The sequence below is a fragment of the Eulemur rufifrons genome, chromosome 7, assembly GCF_041146395.1.
Source record: "Eulemur rufifrons isolate Redbay chromosome 7, OSU_ERuf_1, whole genome shotgun sequence".
NCBI lineage: Eukaryota > Metazoa > Chordata > Mammalia > Primates > Lemuridae > Eulemur > Eulemur rufifrons.
This window is the reverse complement of record NC_090989.1, coordinates 124,501,305-124,522,398: the sequence shown is the minus strand read 5'-3', so window position 1 is coordinate 124,522,398 and position 21,094 is coordinate 124,501,305. Positions and strand designations below refer to the sequence as shown.

The 21,094-nt window shown below is 38.8% G+C and overlaps 1 protein-coding gene across 1 annotated transcript in view; it reads left to right on the top strand.

Moving 5' to 3' along the window:
• The window catches only part of LOC138385797 (collagen alpha-6(VI) chain), a 95,452-nt gene extending 77,738 nt beyond the window's left edge, over positions 1 to 17,714 (top strand). The window contains exons 33-36 of the mRNA XM_069472017.1: positions 825 to 927; positions 4,170 to 4,841; positions 7,776 to 7,869; positions 17,522 to 17,714. Of these exons, the coding sequence (XP_069328118.1) occupies positions 825 to 927; positions 4,170 to 4,841; positions 7,776 to 7,869; positions 17,522 to 17,714 (1,062 nt within the window). The remainder of the gene's footprint in view (positions 1 to 824; positions 928 to 4,169; positions 4,842 to 7,775; positions 7,870 to 17,521) is intronic.
• The last annotated feature ends 3,380 nt before the right edge of the window (positions 17,715 to 21,094 follow it).

Here is a 21,094-nt window from a genome sequence, read left to right as displayed (position 1 = left end):
CATCTGATCTAATGCCCTGAGGCATTAGATAGGGTCATACCTACAATTTTTATTCAACTATCAATTATCTCCGAGTCAATTAGCCAAGTTCATTATGCTTGATTATTTGGAACTTTCTCATTTTCTCCCTGTTGTCCACCCTCGAGCTCTCCAGGTGGGTTACTAACAGTGGGGCCAAGCTGGAAAAGGTTGAGGAGTTGTTTAGAAAGGAGAGCTGCCAGGATGTGGGTCTGAGTGCATTTCAAAGCCAGCTTGGATGGCAAGTTCATAGTGGAAACCTAAAGATAGCTATAAAGAGCATCCTGTGATTTTACAAGGTTTTCTGGACTCAGGGGGAAGGGAGGTCTCTGATCCTCTTCCTTAAATGCCTTCGGTGTCCAGTGTCTTTTGATTAGTCCTTTTGCCTTTCATTGAGCTTTCAGTTTCATCATCTATAAAATGGGCATGATGAGCATAAAAACTAACTCACTGAGTTGTTGGAATAATGGATATAAAAGCGCTTTGTGGTCTTTAGTGACCCACATGGCACCCACTCTGTGCCAGTAAGTGCTTTACAGTTATGAACTCATTTGATGCTGACAGTAGTCCTGTCAGGTAGTAGTAACGTTCTCATTTCACAGATGATGAAACAGGCAAAGTAACTTGTCATACAGCTAGAGAGTGGAGAGTAAAGCCCAGGCAGAGCTCTGAGCCACGCTGGCGTGCTGTGCCTCCCCAGGACTTTCTGAGAAGGAGCACTGTTGCCCTCTCCAGATCTCTGAACAGTCCTAGGAGGTTCTTGAAGCCCTACCCACTAAGCTGTTCTTTCTCTTCCACTTCTGCAGATTGATGACACTGGCACATTTCAAGTAATAGTGGTTCCCTCTGGGGCGGAGGCCGACTACACACCAACGTTAGAGAGACTCCAGCGGTGCACTTTCTGCTACGGTAAGACCCACAGAAGATGACCTGGTCCAGCCTGTTATGCCCATTGAGTCACCACTAGCAGGAGCAGCTGGAACTTGGCAGCAAGGATATGTGTGGCCTTGGGAGGACTTCTCTGGGGCTCGGGGTGCAACCTGTCACACTGTGTCTTCCACAGATGGAACCTCTCAGCTCAGCAAGCAGGGTCTCCTCCTATATCTCCCAGCAGGAGAGCTGCATTCCAGGCTTCTCCACTTATTGCAGCTTCCAGGAAACAGTAATGATTTTTAGAAAAACTCAGCTTATCTCATTGCCAAGTTTTTCATGCTATAAACTATATTTATGTGTTTTCTAAACCTCAAATGTTCATAGCCCGAAAGAAATACTTTAAAGCAATTCAGCACCCTCCTACCTCCTTGGGGATATTTTTTAGTATAGAAGTGGAAAATTGCAAGAATTCATGCATTTCTCATTGAAAAGAGGCTTCATGGACTCCTAAATTTTTGTTTTGTTGAGACAGGGTCTCTCTCTGTTGTTCAGGCTAGGATGCAGTGGTGGGATCACAGCTTACTGCAACCTCAAACTCCTGGGGTCAAGAGATCCTCCCACCTCAGCCTCTTGAGTAGCTAGGACTGCAGGTGCATGCCACCACGCCTGGCTAATTTTTAAAATTTTCTGTAGAGACAGAGTCTCTCTCATTGTGTTGCCTAGGCTGGTCTCTAATGTCTGGGCTCAAGCAATCCTCTACCTCGGCCTCCTAAAGTGCTGGGATTTTAGGCGTGAGCCACCATGCCTGGATGGACTCCCAAATATTAAACATCAGAAAGACTTGCAGTGTTGATTTGTTTATAGTGTTTTATACAGGATCTATAGGTCTAACTAGAAAACTGGACTCTAATCTTCCATTTGAGTGTTCTAATAATTATGAAGATAGTGGAAGCCACTGAGATTATTGGTGTCTACAATAGCTAAGGGATATCAAGCATTTACTTACAGGCCGTGCACTGTTCTAATTGCTTATATCAATGATAGTGATGATGACAGTTAATACTTAAGCTATTGTGCCTGTTATAATCCAAGCACTGTTCTAATCCCTTTAAATGAATTATGTCATTCAATCTTTATAATCACCCTAAAACATTGGAACTATTATTAGCTCCATTTTACAAACGGGGAAAATGAAACTTAGCAAGATGTATTATAATAATTTGCTCAGGGCTTCACAGGCAAACCAAACCCAAGAAGACTGTTGGCTCTAAACTGCCCAAAGTTTATGTGAAGCAGAGGTCTCACTCTTCTGTTTCCTGAAACTCTGCATTTGAGCCTGAAAAAAATGGTTGATTCCTCTCCTCCATGTGTGTCAGTGAGAAGCTAATGCTTGCCATCTAAATGACCTCACAGGGAGGTGGTAATTCTGAGGGAGAAGTAGAATTTCTGGTCTAATAACCCCTCTTCTTTCTGTCTTCGCCTCTGCTTCCCTCTCCCCATCTCTTTCTCGCTCTCAGGCTCTCTCGCTGTCTGGGCTGCACAGGGTTGGTTTAGGCGCTGGCAATCTTAAGTAGTTAAAGCAATAACCATTCTATGGGGAGCTACATCCCACCCTATATATTCTCAGTTGCTCTTTCAAACATGTCAGTTATGACAGTGTGTGCTGGTATGTTGCATAGTCAGAAGTTGCACATGTGTGACTGGGGATAGATTTTGGCTCCATTTCTTGGCTTAAACTCTTGTTTCATCTCTTAGGCATATAATGGAAGATATTTTGGCTGTCATTTCCTGCAATTAAAAAACCCACAAAACTGAGCAAATGGGCAGCCTGCTGTCCCTGATTTTGGAAAGTGCCTTGCCCACAGGTGACTGTTCTGTCATCTGATCATTACACAGGGTCATAAAATTTTACTAAATTTCAATAAGGGTACCATAACTTGTCTGGAGTCCCATCTTTATTGAGTCCATGAGCAAGACTGAAGTTAGGAGTTTGCTATGTTCCCGAGGATCAGCATTCTGGTCATTAATCTTTCATCTAATAGCTTTTATTTGTGGCTCATTCCTATATCTAAGTACCAGCTGTCCATACACATGTTATTCCATTTCTCTTCCTTCTCTTTGGTTTTTGAAGAGGCCATTCTCATCCTCAACCATCAACTATTATTAGAAACCTAGGGTTGTAGAATGTCAGCCCTGGAAGGGATCTCCAGGTGAATCTAGTCCTATGATCTAATTGTGCAGAACTGTGCAGAATTGAGGCCCAGTGGTGCCTTGGCCAGGGGCACACAGCATGTTTGTTACTGAGACCAGACCAGAACCCAGGTATCCCAGCTTTCAGGCCGAGGAGCCTCCCTACTGCTACACTACATGTCCTCATCTCTAACAATAGAACACAGACTTCATATATATAAACTTCTAGACATACTACTATGTCCTTTGGCAAAACAATCTTACTCTCCTGGCCTCAGTTCTTCTGTAAAATTAGAGGATTAGGTGACCTCTAAGATCCTTCCATTTCCAATTATGTTTTAAAATTTCTCTGAATATTCACTGTGGTCAGATTTAATAAAATCTCCTCTCTGTTTTTATTACTATACATTCTTAAATGAGATATGAATATTTATAAAAATGACCTCATATTTTATGAAAGTCTATTAGTATCCAGTATTCATTCAACAAACACATATTGAGCTTTCAACTAATAAGCTCTATGGAGATACAAGGATGGGCATAGCTTTGTCTTTAGAGAGCACACATAGACCTTGAGTTATAAACTATTATTTAAATTGAAATAAAAAATACATTGCTTTTTTTTTCACTTTTACTTTGTAAGCAGATTACTTTTTCATAGAACAATATGAGCATAGTGATAAGGGCCATTTGTTTAACCTGTATTTTGTCAGTCTAGAGGGATCAGTAGCTATTATGTTGTGATATAGTGTGTTCATGCAATGCATGAGATATATTGTCTATTTCAAACATCATAAACTTAGGAGACAGCCAAGATTAAATTTTTGTTGCAAGCAGCTTAATTTTTAAAATTCTGATAGCATTAGTAAATGGAGTCCAAGAGACAGGCTCAGTACAAAATCTGTACTTTTTGGAAGTAGATGCAAACCATGTACTAGGAAATTGTCCTGTTGTTGATATTAAAGTCATTTAGTAACTATTTTAACATCAAAGACTATATAGTTTCCAAACATCAAAATACTTGAAATGCTGTCTTTCCTTTTCTGTTCATTCCTGCCTAATAATGCTAAGTGACTTTTGGTTCGCAGACATATGCAAGCCAGATGCTTCTTGTGACCAAGCCAGGCCACCCCCTGTGCAGTCTTACATGGATGCTGCTTTCCTTCTGGATGGCTCCCGGAATGTGGGAAGTGCTGAATTTGAAGACATAAGAAGCTTCCTGGGAGCACTGTTAGATCACTTTGAAATCACCGCAGAGCCTGAAACCTCTGTCACTGGAGACCGGCTGGCCCTATTGAGCCATGCTCCCCCCAACTTCCTACCTAACACTCGGAAGAGTCCTGTTAGAACAGAGTTCAACCTTACTACCTACCGCAGTAAGCGCCTCATGAAGAGGCACATAGAACAATCAGTCCAACAACTAAATGGAGATGCTTTTATTGGTCATGCCTTACAGTGGACTCTGGACAATATCTTTTTCAGTGCACCCAATCTGAGAAGAAACAAAGTCATATTTGTGATATCTGCTGGGGAAACCAGTCACTTGGATGAAGAAACTTTAAAGAAAGAATCTTTGAGAGCTAAATGTCAGGGGTATGCCCTATTTGTGTTTTCCCTTGGCCCTACTTGGAATGATAAGGAACTGGAAGATCTAGCCAGCCACCCCTTGGATCACCACTTGGTCCAGCTTGGCCGAATTCATAAACCTGACCACAGATACGGTGTGAAGTTTATGAAGTCTTTTATAAACTCAATCAGGCGTAAGTCAGAAAATCTGTTCTTTTCTGTGTACTAAGATATACTTGGTATTGCCCCCTGAAAAAGGTTGATAAGCTGACGTGGATTCTTGGAAACCTATTGTCTGTCTTCAAGGGCACTGCAGGGTCAGAAAGGAAAATATGTAATGATGGATGGTGGAAGGGAGGAAACCTCTGATTCCCAAGCATTTAATTTTCTGGCTCCTTTTTTTAAATGCCTCTGGTTCCTATGGAGAAGCAATCATAACAAGCTGCTGTTCACACATCTGTACTCATGCAGCAATGTAGTCTGGGGATGTGAATTCACAGCCTGGACTTTAGCTACAAAGTAGAGATGCTTGCCATGTAACATTAGCACATTGCCCTTTGATGGAAAGTTTCATCGGTTAACAGCACACCAAAAGAGAGAGCCAAAGAAAAATTAAACAGTTCTTGGCTTTGCTTTTGTAAGTTCCTAAAGCAGAGTTTGAAGTGTTAGGAGATACCATTTTACCTGTCAGAATGAAAGATACAGCCTTGCAAAATTTTCTTAGCCTCATTAGTGACTCTTTATAATGCCAGTAACTAATGTAACTGATGCTCATAAAAGAGAAACATGGGCTCTATTTCTTGGACTGAGCTTACTTTGAAAACATGCAATCCATTTTGAATGCAACAGGATGGATAAAAAGAAGCCATGTCTTGATATGACTCTGAAGGTTAAAGGGTGTTCGATAGCATTTGCAAACGTTTTCATGGTGAATGATCCCTCGGATCCAGATGCAGAAAAATGAACACACAGGCCAAAGAGTACCCCGTGCAGCTCAAGTGAGATCTCGATTGTGTTTCCAACTTGTCATTGATGTTACGTGGTGAGATCAGTTAAGGCTGTGAAGACACTGACTAATCAGTGCAGGGTGAGGTCTGAGGAGCCTTGGAGATTGTTGGTGGGGCCAGTGTTATATCCTTTGGTCCTCTGCTAGTCTAACTGACTCTAGGACCAGCAGTACCAGCATCACCTGAGAGCTTACTAGAAATGCAGAATCTCGGGCTCCACCCCAGACATTCTAAACCAGAATCTGCATTTTATCAAGATCCCCAGGTGATTCACATGCACAGTATCGTCTCAGAAGCACCAGTATGGGAGCAATAAGCTCCCAGAATGAAATTTATGTGGATGTGTTCTGGAATAGGAACCAGAAAGAAGAGCTAGCAGAAAAGGTAAAAAAGAAGGGTCAGGAGTCATTTTGAGGGAAGTGATCACAAGGCATTTGTGAAGGTAGAACAAAACACCTTAAAAGACTGATAATCTTGTAAAGAAACACTCCCTGGGAGGCAAGAAGTTGGAAGGAAATCTTAGGATGGAATTTCCTTCTTCAGTCCCCCAAAATTCTTGGTGGTGTTCCATAGTAATTAGTCAAATTGTATGATTAGATAAATGGCACCACCACCCCTCCCCAACCAAGGAAAGGGAAAGAGATGTTTTAAGAAAAAGGTGCTCAGAGTTACATGAGAGATATAAGCTGCTTTTGAAAAACTATAGCCATGACACAGTTACATATTAGTTTTTTAGAACTTAGATATCTAGAAGTTGTCAATCTTTAAAATATAGCTATCAAAGTACAAGTCAAAAAAAAACTTTGCATAATCATATTCAACTACATGCTTAATTCTATAGCAGGCCCACAGACTCACATTCATTCAACATTAACGTATATTTATTAGGCTTCTACTCTGAGCCACTCACTGTTTAGGTGCTGGGTATTGAGGAGTGACCAGAATCAACACATTTTCTAAGAGAAGCAAAACTACTGAAAATCTGATACTTAGATTAAAAATAAAAAGCCGAGGTATACAATAAGGATAGCATCAGTCTTAGTCCACTCGGGCTAGAGCACACAGTCCTAGCTAGGACAGCAGCTCTGGAGCCAGTGCTGTGTCACAGTCCAAGACAAACCTACTTACGATGACCCCAGGTCACCAGGAAGACATTTAATTGTGTTCAACAAATCTGTTCAGTTTAATGTTTCAAATATATAGTACCTTTTTTTTAATTCAGGATATTATGGGGCCACAAACATAATACCTTTTTAAAGATTCCCATCAAAAAATGGCTTTTAAGTTTTTAAATGTTATAAAGAGGCATGCTTTATTGTTATGAAAAATTAGTACAATTCCAAATGAAATAAGCCACTAATGACTTAAACTCAAGATGGCACTGATGTTACTGCTGTAGTTAGTGATTCACAGGCCATAAAGGGAATGTCCTTTTCCCTTTATATTTTGATGTTGCAAAGGAGCAAACAAAAAATAACTATTCTGATTAGTTAATATTAGTTAAAGTCCAGACCATTAGGACTGGCTCATGATAGCTCCTCTAATGGTTGATCAACGTTAGCATTTAAGGGCATCTTATTAAAAAGTTAGGTGGGCTTGGGAACAGGGGCTCATGCCTGTAATCCCAGCACTTTGGGAGTCTGAGGCAGGAGGATCATTTGAGGTCAGGAGTTTGAGACCAGCCTGAGCCACCATAGTGAGACCTCATCTATACAAAAAAAAAAAAAAAATTAGAAATTAGCCAGGCATGGTGGCCTACAACTAAAGATCCAGCTACTCAGGAGGCTGAGGCAAGGAGGATCACTTGAGCCCAGGAGTTTGAGGTTATAGTGAGCTATTAATATAATGATGTCACTGCACTATAGCCTAGGCAACAGAGCTAGACCCTATCTCAAAAATTAAAAAAACAAAAATAAAAGTTAGTTGAATTCACCTGTAAATTCAGAAGCAATGTATTTTCTAAATTCATTTTTAGAGATTCCCTTGAGAAATCTGCTTTCATTTTTATCTGACCAATTTAGTTCGCATCTTTCTTTGATAAATATTTCTTTGTGTACAGAGAAGATTATAGTAATGTTAACAGCCATGAATAAGAGACTCATCATAGACTTCTCTTCCTAGGTGCAATCAACAAATACCCACCACTACACTTCAAAACAAAGTGCAACAGACTCAGCTCTACAGATCCAAAACAGCCTCCACGGCAGTCTCGAAGGTATCGTAATATCTGCTTGGTATTAATTGATAAATGAATATCCTCCCTCCTTTGTTCTCTCTCTCTTCCTCTTTTGTTTCCTCCTCCATCAAAAATATATTGCTATGTGATATTAAAATATAATTCAAAGGAACAAGATATAATTTTCAAAACAACCAGGTTGATCTGAAAAATTATCAACTATTTTTTTAACGGAAGATCTAACTGTTGAAATAAAACACCCAAATGGGATGCACCCCAGTGGCAATGAACATACCTAATGACCAGATCTTGGTTTCTAAATACCATTAAAAGGAACCAGGATTTCCTGGAGAAAGTCCCAATTCTAGGCTGCAGCCGGGAAGGTACAATGTTAGCCTGGAGCAAGTTGTTGTGCCAGAAGGTAAGAAGATATTTAAAAACTAACAATGACATTTGACAAGGACAAAGTAGTTGTCTTGAAAGGATTCCTACTGGTCTAATTTTGGATAATTTGATCATCAGAAAGGATAGGGATGGTAACAAAATTATAATACATTGCATTTTTAAAATCTGTAAGTCTATGTAGATATGTAAAAAAACAGCGAAAGGGAGGAAAAGCTCTTTATATTAGAAGGCTAGCTAGTATAAATGTAGAGGAGATGGCAGAATTAGAAAATCACCAATTTGTAATTTATAATGTAATAACAATGTTAACAACAAATGTAACAACTGATCATTAAGGGATGCTAAAACCATTGTGTGACAGGTTGTTGAGGAACAGGCTGTTTAAAGAGTCTCAAAGAACCAATCCCGTGTTATTAATTACGAAAAGGAAAATGTGCTTTTACACAGTGAGAACTGGCAGTGCCCACTTAAACCAAGTTCTGCTTCTTGCAAGCACCTCATATAGGATATTTGAGACCCAAGTCTAATAATGAGGAAACCCTTGGACAATTCCAGATTCTAGAATGTTCTTCAGAACACTTCACCTATACTCTTCATAGGTTTCATGTCATGAAGAATAGAGGGACACGGGGTACTGTTCTAGAATGGGAGAGACTAAAGAGTCCAAACAGCCAAATGTAATTGTATGAGCTTTAATTAGATCCTAGATCAGAAAAAAAAGCTGATATAAATGACATTTGGGAAACAGTTGGGGAAATTTGGGTATCAACAGTATGTTAGATGATATTGAATCCATGTGGATATTCTTGTTTGTGGTAATAGTATCATGTTTGTATAAGAGAATGTCTTTGTCCTTGAGACAGATATGCTAAAGTATTCAAGATTAACATGCATGATGGCTGTGACCTACTTTCAGATGGTTTTCCTAAAGGGAAGTAAGATGGTGTCTGTGTGTGTATACAGGCATATATAGATATACATATACACACACAGAGTAGCAAGATGGTAACATAGTCTAGGTGAAAGGTATACAGGTGTTTATGGTTCTGTTCTTTTTCTAATTTTCTATGAATTTTACAATTTTCAAAATAAAAAATAACTTGTAAAACTCAATGAAGGATTAAACAGGGTAATAGATACAACCGAAGAGAAACATAATGAACTAGAAAACAACTGATGAAATTATTGAGTATGCAGAAATGATAAATATAAGAGGTTCACAGATAGAACTGAAAGGGAAGATCTAAACTATATTGGACTGGAATTCTAGAAAGATAACGTAGAAATAATAAATGAGAGAAAGTATTCAAAGACAAAAAGCGTTGATCATTTTCCAGACCTTATGAAAGACACAAATTCACAGATGAAGAATAGACAAAATATAACAGGCAGGATAAGTAAAAAGAAAGCAACAGTTAGCTGTGGTTTAGGGAAATGCAGAACACCGAGACAGAGAAAACCTAAAAGCGAACCAAAAAAACCAGATTATCTACAAAGAAATTATAATTAGGCTAGTAGCTGAATTATCAATTGCAACAGTGGAAGCCACAAAACTATTGAGTATCTTTAAACTAGTGAGAGAAAATTTTTGTCAACTTCTATCTTTCAAAACTAATGGTAAAAAAAAAAAATGATGATTGAGATAAAAATACAATAGTTTACAACAAAACAGTCTTTACTAAAGAAACTTCAAGGAAAATAAAAATGACCACAGAAGGAAGGAATGAGATACAAGAAGTAAAAGTGAATGATAAAATTTGGTAATGTTTAGGTAAATCTAAACAAATATATTTTTAAGTAGCAGTAATATCTAACTTGTGGGGTTACAAAAAAGCTATACTTGATAATAAAGCTATAAAAATAAAACATTTGTCACCTGGTAGTTTTAACAGAAGAAAACAGTTGTACTAATATTATAAATATTAATAAGTATTTCTGATTTATTTAAATATAAGAAAAGACATTAAACAATAAATAACCTTTGGTTATTAAAAAACCTTGAACTTTAAGGAAATAAAGATGGTACTAAAAAAAGGGACAATAATAATATAAGTCACAGGAAGGTAAATGGAGTTAAAGAGTTCTAGAAACATGCATTATTTGGGCTGGGTCTTAGGCTATTGAAAACTTTAGATTCTTAGAAATGCACTGAAAAATTTGCGGGCACACATGGAAAAGAAAAATAGTAGCTAACTACCAAAATTATATATATATATATATATTTTTTTTTTTTTAAATAAAAAGCCAAGAAAAAAAATATGTTTTTTAAAAAAGGCAAGAAAGGAAAAGTAGAAGGCACAAAGTAAGGCTGCAGAACAAGTCTATTTAAATACATCAGTAATCACAATAAAAATACATGGACTAAACATGCCAGTTACAATCAGAGACTGATGGATTTGATTTAAAAAATAAAGGAAAACGAATATATAAAGAATAGAACTTAATATTTTATTGATAATTTGCCTTAATAAAGGCAAAAGTTAGTTCCTTTAAAACTTAGTAATATGCATATATAATATATTTTGCATGTATGAATATTACATTTTTACAAATTAGGAATAAATGAAATCAAGTAGTTAGGTGTGTTTCTTTGTTTCTGTGGTAAATCATTCTATATTAACATACACATACATAATCCTAGCACTCTGGGAGGCCGAGGCGGGTGGATCGCTCGAGGTCAGGAGTTCAAGACCAGCCTGAACAAGAGTGAGACCCCGTCTCTACTAAAAATAGAAAGAAATTATATGGACAACTAAAATATATATATACAAAAAATTAGCCGGGCATGGTGGCGCATGCCTGTAGTCCTAGCTACTCGGGAGGCTGAGGCAGTAGGATCGCTTAAGCTCAGGAGTTTGAGGTTGCTGTGAGCTAGGCTGACGCCACGGCACTCACTCTAGCCCGGGCAACAGAGTGAGACTCTGTCTCAAAAAAAAAAAACAAAAAAAAAACATACACATACAGACCGAGACACTGATCATAATCAAGTGTGCAAAGAACAGAGTCATAGACCAATGGAACAGAACTGAGAACCCAGATATAAACCCATCCTCATATTGCCATCTGATCTTTGACAAAGCAGACAAAAACATACACTGGGGAAAAGAATCCCTATTCAATAAATAGTGCTGGGAAAATTGGATAGCCCCATGAAGAAAACTGAAACAGCGTCTGCACCTCTCACCTCTCACAAAAATCAACTCACAGTGGCTAACAGACTTAAACCTAAGGCATGAAACTATAAGCATTCTAGAAGAAAATGTTGGAAAAACACTTATAGACATCAACCTAGGTAAAGAATTTGTGAAGAAGACCCCAAAGGCAATCACAGCAATAAAAATAATTAAATGGGACCTGATCAAATTAAAAAGCTTCTGCACAGCCAAGGAAACTATCACGAGAGCAAACAGACAACCTACAGAATGGGAGAAAATATTCACATGCTACACATCCAATAAAGGGTGATAACTAGAATCTATATACAACTCAGGAAAATCAACAAGCAAAAATCAAACCCACCCATTAAAAAGTGGGCAAAGGACATGAACAGAAACTTTTCAAAAGAAGACAGACTAATGTCCAACAAACATATGAAAAAATGTTCAACATCTCAATCATCAGAGAAATGCAAATCAAAACCACAATGAGATATCACTTAACTCCAGTGAGAATGGCTTTTATCAAAAAGTCCCTAAACAACAAATGTTGGCATGGATGTGGAGAGATGGGAATGTTCTTATACTGCTGCTGGGACTGCAAACTAGTACAACCTCTATGGAAAGTAATTTGGAGGTACCTCAAAGAACTAAAAGTAAAACTACCATTTGATCCAGCAATCCCACTACTGGATATTTACCCAAAGGAAAAAAAGACATCTGCACTTGAATGCTTACAGCAACACAATTCACAATTGCAGAGATGTGGAAACAACCCAAGTGCCCATCAATACATGAGTGGATTAATAAAATGTGGTATATGTATACCATGGAGTACTACTCAGCCATAAAACAATGGTGATATAGCACCTCTTACATTATCCTGGATGGAGCTGGAGCTCATTCTTCCAAGTAAAGTATCACAAGAATAGAAAAACAAGCACCACATGCACTCACCATCAAATTGGTACTAACTGATCAACACTTATGTGCACATATGGAAGTAACCCTCATTGGGTGCCAGGCAGGTGGGAGGAGGGGGGAGGTGGGGATGGGGAAATTCACGCCTAATGGCTGCAGTGCGTATTGTCTGGGGGACAGGCCCGCTTGTAGCTCTGACTCGGACGGGGCAAAGGTAATATGTGTAACCAAAGCGTTTGTATCCCCATAATATTCTGAAATTTAAAAAAAAAAAAGTTATAGGGAAAAAAAGAATAAAAACATTTCTATTACAACTTAAAAAAAAAAAAAAATCAAGTGTGCACCCTCACCTGGGGCTTACACAGGCAAATAACTTTCACACCGTGCCTACAATTATTGTGTAGTGTGTGCATGTCTGTGTAGTGATCAGGGCCAGCGAAGCACTCCCAGTCCAGAAACCCCAGATGTGGTACCTCTAAGAAACCTCTGCCTGGAATCTCTTGCTCACCTTGTGGGGAAAGGTGGGAATGAACTGTCCAGGGGAACTGTCCAGCAGCAAACTCTTCCTGAAGTCAAGCTTAAAACAGGCCTGTGGAGTCAGTCCAAGAAGAGCAGGGCTCCCCCTGCTGCATGTATCTGGCAACTTGAAAGAGGGAAATAGACCAGAAGCCTTGAATGTGACTCTTGCTGAGGTTGGCATATTCAGCGTGGAGGGTGCATTAAAGCTGGCGTTAAATGGTGTTCTTGCTGAATCAGGTGTGCTAGGTGCTGCAAGATGGCCAGCTTGCACAGGGTCCGGCACTTGGGGTTTAAGTACTCTTTACTCAATATTATTTTTGAGTTTATGTTTTTAAAGTCAAGTCCAATGGGATAATAAAGCATGCCTTTGGGAGTGGGGGCTTAGAACCTTGGTTTACTTTCCATCCCACCTTCCACCATATCCCCAGGACTCGTTCTTGTAGACCACTTGTGCACCTCCGGGCTTCCCCTTCCCCACACCCACCCTGCCTTGGCAAGGGCTTGGGCACAAACAAGGAGAGCCTTGGGATCTGGCACAATCCCAGAGTCTTGGGACAGGGAGGGGAGCAGCCAACTGCCCCAGGGTGGTGGCACCATGGTGCATTTGCCTTTTGCCTGTCTCCATCTGGGCATCCAGAGTGTCCCAGCAAAGATGTTGCAATAGTCTTGGGGGTTCACCCCTCTGCTGGAATGACCAGCCAAGGGAAGGGGGTGATGCCTGCCTTGACTTCTGGAGCATCTGTCCAGAGCTGGTGGGAGGAGGAATTCAACAGCTGGCCACACACCAAATTAAGGGAGCAGAGGTATACAATATGGCAAATAAAATCCTCCATGGCAGATGGAGACAGAGACTGCAAAAGAAAGAGAAATTTTTTTCCTGTTTTTTGACCTAGGAGGGGCTCAAATTTACATTTTGCATTTGGCTTCACATATTTTATGGCCAGCCATGACTGCATGGGCAGATGCAGAAGCCAATCTACCCAGTTAAAAGGCATTTTTAAAAACCCCTCCCACCATGCTTTCTGTTAGAAGAGCTATGTGAATAGGAAGAGGGGATCACAGTGCTCTTGGACAAGAAGTTTCTTCCTCCTTCTCCACGTTGCCCCAGATACACTGGAGGCTCAGCTGCTTCTGTGCATCTGAAATGGTGAAAAGTCAGGACACAGCTGGAGCATCAAGGAATTGAGACATGAAATCCATACCACTGTCTGTGAACTCGCTGGCGATATGATAGACTGGGACTCTCCAGGCCTTCTCTAAGTGACCAAAGGCTGTAATAAAAGGTAACAAGCCACACAGGCACTTCTGAAATTCCCTGCCTGAGCCATTCAAGAAAAATGAGGCAGAATTGAACACACAGGATTGAGGGAGATGAGAACGCCTGCTAGGCAAGAGGTCTGGCCGTAAAGATGACTTGTCCAGTCCTCAGAATGACTTGCATAGGAATTAGATCATTCTGCTGTGAGATTTTGAGAAATACATGTAGAAGCTGATTCTTATTAGATGAAAAAAGAAGGAACTGAAACAAACCGCAAGCTACCAAGGAGACAGATGGTCAGTGAGGGTGAGATTGCAGGGCAGCCTCTTTGTGTAAGCACTCGGATCCGCTCAGAGACAATAAAAGACAGAAAGCCACCTGTTTATTGCCTCATCCAGCCAGGGAAGAACTTGTGCCAGACTTTAAAGCAGTGACAGGCCAGAGCCAGAACAATTGAATTGTAAAATGGACACAATGACCAATGCCATATGAATAATACATCTGTTGTTATTCTGCTTTCCAAAATGTGTTTTCTGGACATACAAAATGTATATTAAGGTAAAAAGAATTCTGGAAATAGAAGCAATCTTGTCTGCATTTTCTACTCCAAAGCATCCAGTCAGCTAGGAAAAGTAGCATGACTGACTTCTGATTATCTGCATAGAAGGAGGGATCTGTGATCACAGAGAACTGAAATCTATAATTAGTCCCACCTACCCCATTTTATCTAGAATTTGCTACATCTCTTTTTTCACAAGCTTATTGGAGCTAAGCATGAGTTGCAAAATAAATTGACTATTTCATTCTTATTTCTTTGTCTTGATTACCTATTGTTGGAGTTACCAATCAGCTAAGAATTATCTCAATAATAGAGAGTAGGAGAACGAGAAACAAGGTCCTATATGATTCCAGAACTGGGTAATCAAATGATTCTTATCAAATGTTTATCAAACACACACTCTACTGTATAGCAGTGAAAAAACAGAAATTCAAAGATATGGTTCAACCCTTTTGAGAATAAAAATATTTGAAAGGGAAAAAAAGACAGCAATGTCAAGCCATAGAAGCACTTACCAATTTAACAATTTTTTCTTAAAGAGGGAGGATGATAACAAAGATAACTGAGCTTGCCATAAAAGAAAAAAAAGGATCCAATGGAAAAAGGGGTGTTGAGGAGGATCGGGAAGAGAGAGGTATAGATAATGTAAACACTCAAGCCATGAAAACTGTGTGCTTCAGGCTCAAAAGAATGTCCTCTCCATGATCAGTGAAGCCATGTTCTATGCAAACAGTTACCACTTTGGAGAATCTGAGTTCATAATATTCAGGATCTGAAAATTAATAAGAAAATACAGTGTTGAGCGAACATGAATGAGGAAATTCATTTGTACTGAAATTTAGCCATGGCTGGTGTTCTTGGTAACTGGAAGTTTGTCTGTTAGCTCAGTACATCCCTGATAGCACTGATGGAAGTACACTGAGATGCACTTTGGGATCTGAGTTGCAGAAGCGCACACAGGTAGCATAGAATGCATGAATGCCACGATTCTCTGTGTTGTTTTGATGTTTCCTTCACCCTAACTCTCTTCATAGATGAATGAAAAAGCATATGTGTGTATGGGGGCAGTACATGCATGTATATGAGAGGGAAGTGAAATTAATTTTAGTTTAAATTCATTCTATGTCTTTCATTGTACTTATTTTCTAAACATTGATGGTTTTGTAAGAAGTCAGATTTTCCAGCTGGAGAAAGCAGAAAAACGTAAAGGTGGATTGCAGTGGATATTGCACTGTTCTTCTGGTCTCAACAGAAGCCTCCCTTGACCATAATTCAGCTAATTGCTGCAATTTTTCAGTATTGATAAACCTCTCTCTCTCCACGCCATCAGGGTCTCACACATTCATTCTACAGACATTTATGAAGAGCCTGCTATAGTGCCAGGTTCTTCATACCTTATCTGTCCAAGCTGCCCAAGCCATCTGCCTTCCTGTGGTTCTGCACCCATATCCAGGTGCCTCTGATAACATGACATTTATTATCATTTCACTTTCTTAGTCCAGATACCTTGATATTCCTTGTCCTGAATAAAAACCCAATTCAATAGAAATAACACTGAACTCTTAGAAAGTTGAGTGATATTCCCAGCTCTGCCATTGACCTTCACCTCTATGCACCTCAGTGTCCTCATAAGTAACCAATACAACACCATGGTACCTATTGCTTTCAGCAAGATGGGTGATTTTTATCCCCATTTTACAACTGAAGAAACAAGGATCACCCTAGTGAAGTGATTTGCCCAGAGCTGCTCAACTAGTAAGTAAAGGGGCTGGAATAAGAATATCTTCGGACTCATAGCTCTTTCCACCATATCCCTGTAAAATAAGGCTGTCTAAAATGGCTCCCTTATTCGACTGACCAATAGAGTAGCCACTGGCTTTATGTAGTGTTTCAAATTTAAATCAGTTAAAATTAAATTAAAAATTTAGTTCCTCAGGCACATTAACTACATTTCAAGTACTCGATAGCCACATGTGGCTCGTGGCTGCCATAATGGCCAGTGCAAATTATAGGACGTTTCCATCAGCACAGGCTAGTTTCTGGTTAGCGCTTCTATGATTCCCTGATTTCTCAACATGGCATTCAAGGCCTTCCAACATCTGACTCCAGCTCTCCTTTACTGTTGGGTTACTCATGACTCCCAGTCAGGCTCTTTTGTGCCTGCCAGACTTCGCTCTGTGTCGCCCACTGTACCTAACACAGTGCCTTCCACAGAGCAGGTAGTAAACATTTGGATGAATGGATAGATGGACAGGTGGAAGAAAGTGAGGGAAGGGATGAAAGAAGGGAGTGTGGCATATATTCAAGCTTTCATTGGGCAAATACTGAGTGTCTGCTGTGTGCTGAGCACTCTTCTAGGTTCCTGGGATTACTATGGTGAACAGACAAGGTCTCATGGACTTTCTGTCTGAGTGGGTGGAAGAGTGGAGAACAGATCTTAAAAAAGTTTACAAGTTAAATAAAAGTTCAGATAGTGCTAAGTGTTATAAAGAAAATAAAAGCATACCGTGCTGGGTGACTGAGAGTAGAGCTAGGATAACTATAGATATGGTTGTCTCTGATGAGGCGCCATTTGAACCCATATTTGATTCAGAATAATCTGAATCAGATGAAGATTTCAGTGGAACATGTTCCATGAAGAAGAAACTTTGCTACTGAAATTATACTTTTGTGTACTTTGTCAAGATGTCTGATTTGTCAGTTTCTGATATTTGGGCCAGTTTAAAAGCCCAGTTTGATCATCTTAATAAAACTACCTTGGAGGAAGGCTGCAACAAGGAAATGGGTGAAATAATTTAGAAAGACAGATTAATATGGAATCTATTAAAGTTGAAATGACATTTATCTTCTATGATTTCTTCTTTTGTTATATAGCTTTGTTCCTGGATCACAAAAAGTTGCCCTCAAAGAAGATGCATTACAGGAGGCAAAATTCTTTCAAGATAAAAAATATCTTTCAAGAGTAGGCAGAAGTGGCAGAGCTGCTATTCAAAATTTTACCAGAAGCACATCCCATACCTTTAAAAATGGAAAAAAAGGTAATAAAAACTCCCAAACAACATGGTAAAGGAAGTACTTGAACAATTTAGCCTTAGGAAGTATGGTAAGACTCTGGACTTAAGTAAATCCTCCACCAGAACTCAAGCCACAGGTTGTAGATTATCAGGTGACTTGATCCCCTGCACTTATTGATACTAAGATATATCTTGTCCATTTATTTGACCATTCCTGACAATTACAGCAGTCTGAGAATGATATGCCCAAGAACTGTTATCATTAGAAGATGGAAGAATGAAAGAAATGTTTTGAAAAGTCTAATGGAGATATAATTTGAAGGTAAATTTTATATAGTATATGCATGTGTGTGTACATGGGCCAATGCTAATTCTTTTGATTGTCAAGTTCATTTTGTGTAAACCAAGCCTTCTTTCTTAATTTAGAACTGTTTAATGATCATCCATTGAACCAAAGGTATTTGTAAGTGTTTGGGGCTTCCAAAATTTACCCTAGAAATTGATTCTGTATGTCGTATTTTTTAAAATTTGACCTTCCATGACTAGTCCACATAAACACATCACTGTTTCTACATGGACTGACTAGTTCTCAGATGGGCTTGTGCTAGGTTTCTTCCACCTTCTACAGTTGTTTGGTAGGACTGGTGAGAAGCAGAGGGTAATTTTCTCCAGCTCCAAATCCTCCTAAACTCACTGAGAAACTCATTAACTCCCCCAGAACATAAATTATTGCTTTTGAGCCTGAAGTGCTCTTTTCATTATGAAGCTTCCTGCCTGGCCATTTTGATGGTCTTCTAGTCTGTCTTTCCTGTTGTGGTCATTTATTAACTTTCACTAATCTATATATTCTTTAGACAAGGAGAAAGACACAACTTGTCATGGTGAAGTTCTGAGTTACTTTTACCCATCAGGTAGCTATTTAGTCAATAATGAACAGCACCACAACAGGACTGGCAGAGCTCTAAAAAGGGCCTTAAATGCACACTGAGTTTGGAACCAGTAAGAAAATCCATGTGGGGCTGCAGAGATGCAAAAGAGATCAGAGTAAGTTAAAGTAGGAAAAGTTTTTGAAGTGCCTAGCTCTGGCAGCATTTCTGTGATGGCTCTGTTTCCTCATCCAGTTCTTTCTTTTATGATGGGATTGGTATTTTCAACAACTAAACATCCAAAGTAGCATTCTTTAACTAAAACACCATGTTCAGACCTTACCTCAGTCTAAGGCTGGCTCCAGAGCAGAATTGGTAGCAGTGGCCCCACTACACGTAATATCCCTCTCTTCAGGAAGGGAAGGAAGCCCTGCTTGGATGTGTGGGGCAGATGGTTACTGACACCAAAGACAGGAGGGTATGTTCAGATTTTTTCTATACCTCTTTTCATAAAACCTGGAAAGAGCCATCTGCAGTATTTTTTAAAACCACTTCTGCCATCCTTACTCAGGCAACTCCATAGAAATAGCTCCTAATGTCTCCAAAGGAGCAAGCAGTCCAAGGAGTTAAATTTCATATTCATACTCAGGTAATAGAGAAGAATAAAACACATCAGGTTTCTTCATCTATCCTAAGTGGTGCTTTAGGGGTTCAGGAAAAAATACGTTTTAAGTACAAGAAATTGATAAGCAATATTAATAGCATTTTAATAAAAGGGATTTTTCTAGTTAATTCTGAATTAAGCATAAACTCCTTTCTTCTGTTAATTGTTGGAAAAACTTTTAAGATGTGTTTGTTTTTTTCAGCGTTGGTAAGTAAAGTATACCAAACAAGTATTTCTTTAGTGATTGAGATTATTTTAGTATTTTGGGTTATCTTTTTAATCATTAATAGGTGGGAGCTTTGAAATATGCTACAAATATAAGTTTCTTTTTAAAAATAAATCCCTAATATTAGCATCTTCCATGTTTTGCCTCTTTCTCCTAAAAGTGAAAAGCAGTAAAAATTAAGTTGAATGTAAATTTAATAAAGCCTGATTTAAACCAAGAATCACACAAATAGTGATGCTTCTTGGTTTAAAAATGTAAATTAACTGACTGTAAATGACCTGCCTCCCATTATCTCTATACTGAGCTATGAGTTGAACTTGGGCGGGGGTTGGGTCAAGTAGAGGTCAAAATGAGATATAATTTAACATGGTACCATATTGTAACACTCAGTAATAATTCAACCAAATAACATTTTTTAAAAGGTGGGGATTTTGAGGGGAGGAAGGGAAGAGACGAATAGGAAGGAAGATAAGGGGAGAAAAGGGTCATATTTCTGTCAGCCCACTCCATTTTTTCCTCAGCATTTTCCACATTTATCAGTCTTATGGCTTATCTAATGGCTCCAGGCCTGAAGCCCAATCTCAGCATAACAGTTTGTTTCAAAAAAATTTGCCCAACCCCTGCAGACTCTAAATGTGACTCCTTTACTACAAACCCTGTAAATATGGTTTTAACAGACTTCAAGGGAAACAGAGGCAATATAACATGACAATGCTAAATTTACAAATTCTAATCCACTAAGCTGTCAGGCCTAGAGTCTATCACTCCTAACTTTGACCTTTCTGAATGACTAGCATGTTCATGAATGACAGTTTTGTTGTTTATCTTTCTAAAAACTATAGTCATCTTCCACATCTGTGGGTTCTGTACCATGAATTCAAATGATCCAAAGGTGGATCAGAAATATTCAGGGGGAAAAAAAGGATGGTTGCATCTGTACTAAACATGTACAGACTTTTTTTCCTTGTCATTATTCCCCAAGCAATATTGTGTAACTATTTACATAGCATTTACATTGTGTTAAGTATTACCCATGATCTCATGATTTAAAGTATGTGGGAGGAAGTGTACAGGTATATAAGTTATATGCAAATATGCCACTTTATATAAGGGATTCAAACATCCATGGCTTTTGGTATCCTCGAGGAGTCCTGGAACCAGTCCCCCCAGAGATACCAAGCAATGACTGTTTGAATCATGAAGCTAGATGTATGCGTTGCAAACTGTTATATAACTGAGTTATATAATTAAATATAGAAAATTTATTTTTTAGAGTATTTCTGAACAAGTATTTTCCCTAGACTCAGATTATCTATTCACCTTTTTGGTTTTATAGACTCATATAACTAATTTCCAACTATTTTGAACACCATAAACCCTTCTGCAAATGGATGAGAATTAAATGTAGAGAGAGAATTACGTCTGTAGATAAATGGTAATCTATAACTTTGAAGAGTTTTATCTTAGTGGGAAAGGTCAATTTGGGCCTTTTAAAAATATAAATTTTTGGCATGTTTTTAACAACTTTATTTTTCTTTCTTTTCATGCATTTAATAAATACACTGGATAAAAGCAAACTGTTGGGCCAAGTGTCAGAATTTATGCTAGAGCCTATAATAAACGATGATGGCCAAGAAGACACACATTTCTCTAAAGCTTGATACACAGGAAATCAAT